The 11,233-nt window shown below is 44.6% G+C and overlaps 1 protein-coding gene across 1 annotated transcript; it reads right to left on the bottom strand.

Moving 5' to 3' along the window:
- Positions 1-1,374: 1,374 nt before the first annotated feature.
- On the bottom strand, positions 1,375-9,519 carry LOC107569507 (protein FAM53B-like). Its single transcript, XM_016255613.1, has 4 exons — positions 9,501-9,519; positions 7,527-7,722; positions 4,850-4,904; positions 1,375-2,069 (listed from the first exon to the last, which is right to left on the bottom strand). Exons 2-4 carry the CDS (start codon positions 7,611-7,613, stop codon positions 1,375-1,377), a joined length of 837 nt encoding a protein of 278 aa, XP_016111099.1. The 5' UTR covers positions 7,614-7,722; positions 9,501-9,519.
- Between the last annotated feature and the right edge of the window lie 1,714 nt (positions 9,520-11,233).

Below are 11,233 nucleotides of genomic sequence, written 5' to 3' on the forward strand. Positions count from 1 at the left end.
CACACACTCTCTCACACACACACACTCTCTCACACACACACACTCTCTCACACACACACACTCTCTCACACACACACACTCTCTCACACACACACACTCTCTCACACACACACACTCTCTCACACACACACACTCTCTCACACACACACACTCTCTCACACACACACACTCTCTCACACACACACACTCTCTCACACACACACACTCTCTCACACACACACACTCTCTCACACACACACACTCTCTCACACACACACACTCTCTCACACACACACACTCTCTCACACACACACACTCTCTCACACACACACACTCTCTCACACACACACACTCTCTCACACACACACACTCTCTCACACACACACACTCTCTCACACACACACACTCTCTCACACACACACACTCTCTCACACACACACACTCTCTCACACACACACACTCTCTCACACACACACACTCTCTCACACACACACACTCTCTCACACACACACACTCTCTCACACACACACACTCTCTCACACACACACACTCTCTCACACACACACACTCTCTCACACACACACACTCTCTCACACACACACACTCTCTCACACACACACACTCTCTCACACACACACACTCTCTCACACACACACACTCTCTCACACACACACACTCTCTCACACACACACACTCTCTCACACACACACACTCTCTCACACACACACACTCTCTCACACACACACACACACGCACTCTCTCACACACACACACACACACTCTCTCTCACACACTCTCTCTCTCTCACACGCGCGCACTCTCTCTCACACACGCGCACTCTCTCTCACACACACGCACTCTCTCTCACACACACGGGCAGTTTTACATCTTCAAAAAACTTCATTCTGTATGATTTATAAGCTTGTTTCCTCATAGGGAGCAAAAAAAAAGTCCCCACAAGGTCAAAATTTACTGGTATTACTATCCTTGTACTGAATACCAGGTACACACACACACACGCGCACACCCACCCACGCACGTACGCATGCTCACACACACGCACGCACACTCACACTATCTCACACAAACGTGCACGCGCACACACACACCTGTGTCATCTTGAGCAGGTCCAGTGAAGGCCTGTGTTTGTGAGAGTCTGACACACACACACACTATCTCAGACAAACGTGCACGCACACCCACACACACTATCTCACACAAACGTGCACACACACCCACACACGCAGGCACACTCACACTATCTCACACAAACGTGCACACACACCCACACACGCACGCACACTCACACTATCTCACACAAACGTGCACACACACACACACTATCTCACACAAACGTGCACACACACCCACACACGCAGGCACACTCACACTATCTCACACAAACGTGCACGCGCACACACACACCTGTGTCATCTTGAGCAGGTCCAGTGAAGGCCTGTGTTTGTGAGAGTCTGCCGGTCTCCTCCGCTTCACGCCGGTCTTCTTGTCGTTGTGGACGCAGGGCTGTGACCGGCTGCGGGCGAGTCCCTGTCTGCGGCGCTCCAGCTCTGGCGTTGAGTCGGGCGAGCTGGACTCGGTGGGGCAGATCTGCTCGTGCGAGAGGTAGAGAGCCTGTGGCGTCTGCGGGGACGTGGAGAAAGGGAAGCCGCGGCTGAAGGTCTCCGGCGGATTGATGCGTGTCGGCAGGCTGAAGCTGAAACTGCGCTGCATGGCGGGAAACCCGGATGGAGCAAAGGCGCCGCGCTGAACGCTTCCCCCACTGTGGCAGCGACGCTTCTCCACGGCCGTCCACACGCGTGACCCCTGCGGCCGCCACGAGGAACGACAGCCGAGCTCGCCGGAGCAGGACAGCGAGCGGCACTGGCGTTTGCTGGGTGGCGCGGCGCTGCCAGGAGAGGGCACTTCACTCAGACTGAGGTCATGCAGCAGACCGCTGATGCCACCGGCGGCACCCGCCTCACGAGCAGAGCACGTCTCTCGCACGCTGTCCCACAGACTCTCCAGACTGGAGCCCACGGGCCGCTGCTGGACACCACACACCCCGCCAACCTCCGGCCAGCGTCCAGACTCTACAACACACAACAGCTGACGTGAGAATCAGAGATACGATGAATCGCAATAAAACTGCTGGAAGTTAGTGAAATGCATGTGCTGCGTGTTTCAGAGCGAAGCGCAGCAATGTGTTCATTTACACACGAGCAGCATACATACACTCTATTTTCGTTTCACAACACTTTGAGAATAGCTTGAGACAACATGCACCAAACTAGTGTTGTCAAAAGTACCGATGTCCGTATTGAAATTTAAAAAATGTGACGATACCAGCATTTCCCTCTGGCATTTTGAGCGGATTCTCAAACAGCTCTGATTGGCCATTGTGTTCACATGCTCAACAGATATGTCTGTGATTGGCTACAATGATCATTGCTTCACACTCTTCACCGAGCTCTTACACAGATACACACATGAGCGTTTGAAAGCCGCGTCTATCAGCGGATCCGTCTATGAGCAGACATATTAGGGATCTGCTGATAGACGCAGCTTTTAAACGCTCAAACCTCAGATCTGCTCCAGTAAATGTATCGACCTCCAGTCTGAGACGCTTCTAACACAACAGAGGCGAACAAAAGAGAAGCAGGAGGGTCGAGCTCACAGGAAGACAGCTGTGCCTGAGAAACAAAGAGCCAGAAATAGAGCCGTCTGATTGGTGGCAGGCTGCCAGACGGCTGAACATCTGTGTATTGAGAACACACGAGCAGCATACATACACTCTATTTTCGTTTCACAACACTTTGAGAATAGCTTGAGACAACATGCACCAAACTAGTGTTGTCAAAAGTACCGATGTCCGTATTGAAATTTAAAAAATGTGACGATACCAGCATTTCCCTCTGGCATTTTGAGCGGATTCTCAAACAGCTCTGATTGGCCATTGTGTTCACATGCTCAACAGATATGTCTGTGATTGGCTACAATGATCATTGCTTCACACTCTTCACCGAGCGCTTACACAGATACACACATGAGCGTTTGAAAGCCGCGTCTATCAGCGGATCCGTCTATGAGCAGACATATTAGGGATCTGCTGATAGACGCAGCTTTTCAACGCTCAAACCTCAGATCTGCTCCAGTAAATGTATCGACCTCCAGTCTGAGACGCTTCTAACACAACAGAGGCGAACAAAAGAGAAGCAGGAGGGTCGAGCTCACAGGAAGACAGCTGTGCCTGAGAAACAAAGAGCCAGAAATAGAGCCGTCTGATTGGTGGCAGGCTGCCAGACGGCTGAACATCTGTGTATTGAGAGTGTGTTTTGATTACTGGCTTTTAACATGAATCACTCGCACCCCATGAGACCGCTGACCAACTACTGTCGAAAAACACATCGCCAGCGGTGCGATAAATCATGAAGTTACTCAGAATAATATGAAACACGATTGGGGACAACAGAGACGTGAGAAACATGACATACTACACTCTCATACTCGTCAATACTACATACTCACACTCTATACTACATACTTAATCTATAATCACACTCTATACTACATACTAGGAATGCTCCGATCGATCGGTATCGGCCGATAATCGCATTTTATGACTCGATCGGTACTCACTAACTTTGGCCGATCTCACGAACTGATCGCAATTTGATGACGTCAACGCGTGACAACGTACGTGATGCGTGGCAGGCACGTGCACAGGTAGGGCTCAACCGGTGCAGAACACATGCCCTTTTTTGTCCTTACTCTCCGAAGTGCCCTTTTTTTTTTTTAGTTCTTCTTCAATAAATCAATGCTATTGGTCACCCTTTACGTCTGTCTGTCTGTTTTACAAATATATTTAGCGAATGAAAGGTATTAAAAAGAGTTTGTGACTCAATCTTGTTGGATCCGCTCAAACTGTCAGTCAAAGCTCATAACTCCGCCCCCTGCAAGGGTAAATAAATATCTTCTTGTTTGTATAAGTACAGCGTTGTCTTTACGCAAGAAACACTAGTATGTCTACTGTATAAAGGCTCATGTTTTATGCATTTGAGGTCTGAGACCGGACCTGCGGAGAGAGGGCATCTGCCATCTAAATTAGTCATAGCCAATAGCCTACACTTAAATAGCCTGTGCATACAGTAGCATTTCATCTTTTATAAAATGACATTTTGGCCAAACGTATTGTACAACAGGAAAAACTGAGCGCGCATATAGCTACAACTTTGTAACCTGTTGATCAAAACGTAATGTGATGCTGCCGTTTTAATGATGGACAAGTTGCACATTTGCACACACATTGGTTAATGTTTACGATGTTAATATGCATGTATTTGCTAGCTAGCTAATTTTTAAGTTCTAATGGCATCTAAGTGTGCACATTACAGTACGCATCTGCTTAATCACTGTTATAATTACGAGGGGGTCCCTGGCCCTGATGATGTCCAGGCATTGTTCAGATGGCAGCGTGCGGCTCAGGTTCACACCCAGCGGATCAGAACAGCAGCATTTTCCTCAAAAGCAGAAATCCTCCGGCCGTGGGCACACAGCACAAAACCCTATTGATCAGTCAACTCCGTTTATTCCACTCAAAGACTAGCTCTGTTTTCTGAGAGTCGTCGTTCTGGAGACAAACAGTATCAGAACAAACATCGAGCTGCTCACACACGTTCAGCTCGGAGACGCTCGCACCTGTGGCGTCTGAAACTAGGCCTCATGGGTACCAGCTAAATGAGCAGATGTTGAGGGCAGCACACTTTCTATTTCGCTCTTTCATGGAGATTAAGACACGCTGATCCAATCAGTGAAGGGAACAGAAAGATGTTTGATCGTTATGAAGTCAACTTTGCGGTGTATTTGTACTTACCCATGATTCCAAAGGAGAAGAGGGCCGTCCCCTGGCTCATGGTCGGCGGCTCATGCTGTAGAAACACACAGACGGATCAGATGAGCGTCCTACATGAGCACACCGGGGACAGGAAACCCCTCCGTGTGCCTTCTAACTAGTGCACATCATGTAAACCACAACTAAAGCTCGCTAGAGCGCACATGCAGCGAGGATCCTCTGTCTGACAGATTATCAGTCTGATCGACTCAAGCACGCCAAACAAAACGTTCGAGTACAGCTTCACGACAGGGTGTCTATACAGAAAACAAAGTCATTTCTGGGTTACTACAAGTCATAAAATTACTAACGCGCAGTAGTTTTAACCTGATTAACTATATGAATGCTGATTGATTTATCTAATTGCAAATTAACCACACAATTTTGGCTGTGAAATGACCCCCTAAAAGATCATTAAAAGCAATTATGGTGTTAAATCAGAAAAGCACTGAGCAGACATTACAAAAAGTAGCGTTAGAAAGAAATATTCTGATTCACTATTGCATAATAATGGGTTATAATAAGCCATACTCTAAATATGAATCACGATCTCTGAGCGAGTCATTTAGTCATTCACTCAACCGATTCGTTCAAATGGCTGATTCATTCAGGAACGAAGCAAGTGACTCTCTATGAATCATTCGTTCAAAAAGGTGGATTCATTCACAGTTCTGCTGGGGCTTTGACTGAACTGCTTTTGTTGGAGAAAATGAGTTAAACAGACAAAATTTGATCTAAAATGTAAGACAATATGAACTTCTTCTATATTGAACTGTTGTATTAATTGCAACGGTGCAGATATCGGGGAAAAGCAGGACTCTTGCTGATGTGATATTTCTAAACTATATCATATGATTTTTTTTTTGTGCTCATATCTTGAATTTTAGGCTCATAAGTCGCTGGGGGATATTTGTAGCAATAGCCAACAATACATTGTATGGGTCACAATTATACATTTCTCTTTTATGCCAAAAATCATTAGGATATTAAGTAAAGATCATGTTCCATGAAGATATTTTGTAAATGTCCTACCGTAAATATATCAAAAATTAATGTTTGATTAGTAATATGCATTGCTAAGAACTTCATTTGAACAACTTTAAAGATGATTTTCTCAATATTTAGATTTTTTTGCACCCTCAGATTCCAGATTTTCAAATATTGTCCGATCCTAACAAACCATACATCAATGGAAAGCTTATTTATTCAGCTTTCAGCATATAACTGCATTCTAACAGTCAGCCGTCCTGCATCAGGTTCATCAGAAACTGCATCAGTGTAAGATGATGGACAGGTCTGGACGGGGTATTTCAATGTGTTATTTTTTCCAAAATGAATCCAACAATTTAACCTATCAAACCTACAGCCCTAAAAATGCCTGTGAATGAGCTAATGAGAATTATTACAAGCCCGACTGTCATGGATCTGATTAAACAGAACGTGCTTGGATCTGGAGCAGAATCCTGAGCTCAGCACTGATAATTAGGGAGTAAATTATGCATGATGCCTGACGTCTCTAATGTGAAGTCTTACCAGCTGCAGAGACTCTGTGGATGCTACATCATCGACGGCCTTCTTTTCCAGTGTTTTAGTGTGAATAATCACCATGGCAACACACATGTTTGCCACAGTCCATTCCAGTGCAGGACAGTTCTAGTGAAGCTCATCATTGGAGTGCCGCGCTGATCCGATCCGATCACTCCCACATCAGTACCAAACGCTCTTCAGCCTGGACACAGAACAGGACACAAAACCATCTTTGGATGAAGTAGAAATGCTTTTGAAATCCCCTTCAGGGAACAATATTATCTCGATGAATTACAAAGTTGCGATCTTTGAGCGAGAAAGTCAGATTGAAATTTATATAGCAGTGCACTCTTTAGTTTTATGATATGCACGACATTGAGAAGTTTTATGACATCGGAGTTTAAAAAAGAAGAAAAAAAACCTAACCTAAACCGAGCCGGGTGCATGAATAAAAGCATTATAAACTACTAGAAACCACTGTAGAGCCGTGTCCGGAGCCGAGGTCATGTGATCTCTTCCTCCGGGACAGGCCGAAAATAAGTGTGGCCTCACGGTTATCAAAACACACGGCTGCCTCGCTCCTGGAGGAACTGTAGAGCCATCTAGAGCCGCTGATGGGAGCCAGATGTGAGTTTAGAGCTTCACATCAACATCTCGGAGTCTCTGAACGCTGACCATCAGATCACTAGATTTCTAAAGTCTCCGAGATCTGTTTATGGATCTAACAGTAGGACGGGCTACATTTCTCCAAAGTGCATCTTATGGTATATTTTAGCATGAAAAGAGAGAAAAAACTAAACAGAGCAGGGCTGATTATAACCGGTATGTACTAGAACCGAATCCGTCCTGCATCAGGTTCATCAGAAACTGCATCAGTGTAAGATGATGGACAGGTCTGGACGGGGTATTTCAATGTGTTATTTTTTCCAAAATGAATCCAACAATTTAACCTATCAAACCTACAGCCCTAAAAATGCCTGTGAATGAGCTAATGAGAATTATTACAAGCCCGACTGTCATGGATCTGATTAAACAGAACGTGCTTGGATCTGGAGCAGAATCCTGAGCTCAGCACTGATAATTAGGGAGTAAATTATGCATGATGCCTGACGTCTCTAATGTGAAGTCTTACCAGCTGCAGAGACTCTGTGGATGCTACATCATCGACGGCCTTCTTTTCCAGTGTTTTAGTGTGAATAATCACCATGGCAACACACATGTTTGCCACAGTCCATTCCAGTGCAGGACAGTTCTAGTGAAGCTCATCATTGGAGTGCCGCGCTGATCCGATCCGATCACTCCCACATCAGTACCAAACGCTCTTCAGCCTGGACACAGAACAGGACACAAAACCATCTTTGGATGAAGTAGAAATGCTTTTGAAATCCCCTTCAGGGAACAATATTATCTCGATGAATTACAAAGTTGCGATCTTTGAGCGAGAAAGTCAGATTGAAATTTATATAGCAGTGCACTCTTTAGTTTTATGATATGCACGACATTGAGAAGTTTTATGACATCGGAGTTTAAAAAAGAAGAAAAAAAACCTAACCTAAACCGAGCCGGGTGCATGAATAAAAGCATTATAAACTACTAGAAACCACTGTAGAGCCGTGTCCGGAGCCGAGGTCATGTGATCTCTTCCTCCGGGACAGGCCGAAAATAAGTGTGGCCTCACGGTTATCAAAACACACGGCTGCCTCGCTCCTGGAGGAACTGTAGAGCCATCTAGAGCCGCTGATGGGAGCCAGATGTGAGTTTAGAGCTTCACATCAACATCTCGGAGTCTCTGAACGCTGACCATCAGATCACTAGATTTCTAAAGTCTCCGAGATCTGTTTATGGATCTAACAGTAGGACGGGCTACATTTCTCCAAAGTGCATCTTATGGTATATTTTAGCATGAAAAGAGAGAAAAAACTAAACAGAGCAGGGCTGATTATAACCGGTATGTACTAGAACCGAATCAGAACGCAGATTTCGGTGCCATGCCGGAGCGCTCGATTGAAATATGTGTCCTCTGGTTCTCCGAAACGGACGTAAGAAGCATCATCACCGGCACCGCACGAGAAAGATAATTCCCCGACTGAGAAAACGCACGTGAACTCAAGTCGGAAAGCTCTAATAATACAAATCCAGCACATAGTAACGAGAGTGTGCATGTAGTTTCCACATTCCGACACACAAGCAGAACTCGGGGAACGAGAGCATCGAGGAGCGCGTGAAGGCAGTAATTACACTTGCTCTGACGCCTTCCGTTAACTAAGCTAAACATGCTTAAATTAAAACGCCTAAAGCTAAACCTCCCTTGTGTTCACATTTCTAAACATTATAACCTTTTTACTCCACAACACCAGTCACATGCTTCCTTCTGTGATCTGATGAGGCTTCTTGTCACGAGGCAGAAAATATGTTCCATAGGCTACTTTAAAAAGAATACGTCGATTAGCAATGGATTATAAATATACTTAATTATGAAAATACCAGAGATGGCTTGAATAAGACGGATAAACTATATTGTCGCAGTCGAGTGTTTATTGTCTTTATTTTATCATTCAAGACTTTTATATGTTCTGTTTACTCAGTCACAGCTATAATAGCCATGCCTTTGTCCATATGAGGGATTTCCTGGAGGGTCACAGTTCTCTGGATGTGTGGATTCTCTGTGCGAGGGCGCCCTCTGGAGTCCAGCATGAGTGCTAATGGCCAATCCCTTATTTTATGGGGAATTTTTATTTATGTATTTTTTAATAAGTATCGGTTCAGGCACCGAAACTGTTTTAAAAGTATCGATTTGGCACCGGTATCAGAAAAATCCCCAAGTGATACCCAACCCTACATCCAGCCCAATAAACGTGATAAAAGATGAATTGATAAAACTGTTAAATGTGTTATAATTTGTAGGAACACAATTGGCCAGCTATTAATTTGATTATAATTCTATATTAAATCATAATACACAAATCAAAACAATCATAAAAAAAAAAAAAGGTGAAAGCCCTTTACATCAAACACGCCTGATTTTAATTTTTCGTCTGAGCCGCTGAGCGAACAGACATGCGTGTGGCGTGTGGTGACGCTGGGTGTCTGATATCTCCACACTCACGGGACGCTCAGCCAGCGATAAGCTCTATCTGAAGGGCGAGACTGACTTCAGCCGGCGGATACGTGACTCGATGTTCAGAGAGCAATCAGCGGAGCGCCACACTTCCTCCGAGCCACAGACTTCAGACTGAAGCAACTCCTCTCACCATCTCCTCACCAAACCTGCAGCACTTCCCTCACAGGAGGAGCAGGTGGAAACATCACATCATCATCATCCTCTGAGAGGGCAATGCTGGAAACATTTACACACGGATAAACTATATTGTCGCAGTCGAGTGTTTATTGTCTTTATTTTATCATTCAAGACTTTTATATGTTCTGTTTACTCAGTCACAGCTATAATAGCCATGCCTTTGTCCATATGAGGGATTTCCTGGAGGGTCACAGTTCTCTGGATGTGTGGATTCTCTGTGCGAGGGCGCCCTCTGGAGTCCAGCATGAGTGCTAATGGCCAATCCCTTATTTTATGGGGAATTTTTATTTATGTATTTTTTAATAAGTATCGGTTCAGGCACCGAAACTGTTTTAAAAGTATCGATTTGGCACCGGTATCAGAAAAATCCCCAAGTGATACCCAACCCTACATCCAGCCCAATAAACGTGATAAAAGATGAATTGATAAAACTGTTAAATGTGTTATAATTTGTAGGAACACAATTGGCCAGCTATTAATTTGATTATAATTCTATATTAAATCATAATACACAAATCAAAACAATCATAAAAAAAAAAAAAGGTGAAAGCCCTTTACATCAAACACGCCTGATTTTAATTTTTCGTCTGAGCCGCTGAGCGAACAGACATGCGTGTGGCGTGTGGTGACGCTGGGTGTCTGATATCTCCACACTCACGGGACGCTCAGCCAGCGATAAGCTCTATCTGAAGGGCGAGACTGACTTCAGCCGGCGGATACGTGACTCGATGTTCAGAGAGCAATCAGCGGAGCGCCACACTTCCTCCGAGCCACAGACTTCAGACTGAAGCAACTCCTCTCACCATCTCCTCACCAAACCGGCAGCACTTCCCTCACAGGAGGAGCAGGTGGAAACGTCACATCATCATCATCATCATCATCCTCTGAGAGGGCAATGCTGGAAACATTTACACGCGTGGGTAAAAAATATCGATATCTCGATATTAATCGATTCTCATTTTTACGGAACGATATCGATTCCTAAATCCCAAGAATCGATTAGTCTAGCCTGTTTTCAGTTAATGGACGGAACATTGAAGGGCACTTCCCATCCAATATATCGCAATTCTGCTTTGCTACTTTTAATATGAAACAAAGTCTCCGATTTCAAATTCTATCCATTGTATTGCAGTATTCAAACAATAAATGCAGTTTTGGCGCTGTTTAATGTGGAGTGACAGATCGCTGTAGCGCCTCGGTTTAACAGAAGTGAACAGATCATCTCCTCCACATTAATACCAGCTTCAGCACAAAATAAACATGACTAAACATCCGAAGGCAAGTTAAAAGAAAGAGACAACTTTACAATCCGTATCCCGTCTCGTGTAATCTCTCGATCAGTGTTTCAGACGCGCAAAGACGCCAATATAACGGCTTGTAAACAATGTCACGTCACCTTCGGTCACCATAAACTCATTCATCATTATATGCACCATATAATATATTATCATTTTTACTGTTCTTCAATGTTTAATTTATGTTTGAATAAATCCATCAAGTTATGATGACAGCCACCATTTAAATGTTTATATAAAAAAAAA

Source organism: Sinocyclocheilus grahami, unplaced genomic scaffold (genome assembly GCF_001515645.1).
Source record: "Sinocyclocheilus grahami isolate Dianchi unplaced genomic scaffold, SAMN03320097.WGS_v1.1 scaffold1353.1, whole genome shotgun sequence".
NCBI lineage: Eukaryota > Metazoa > Chordata > Actinopteri > Cypriniformes > Cyprinidae > Sinocyclocheilus > Sinocyclocheilus grahami.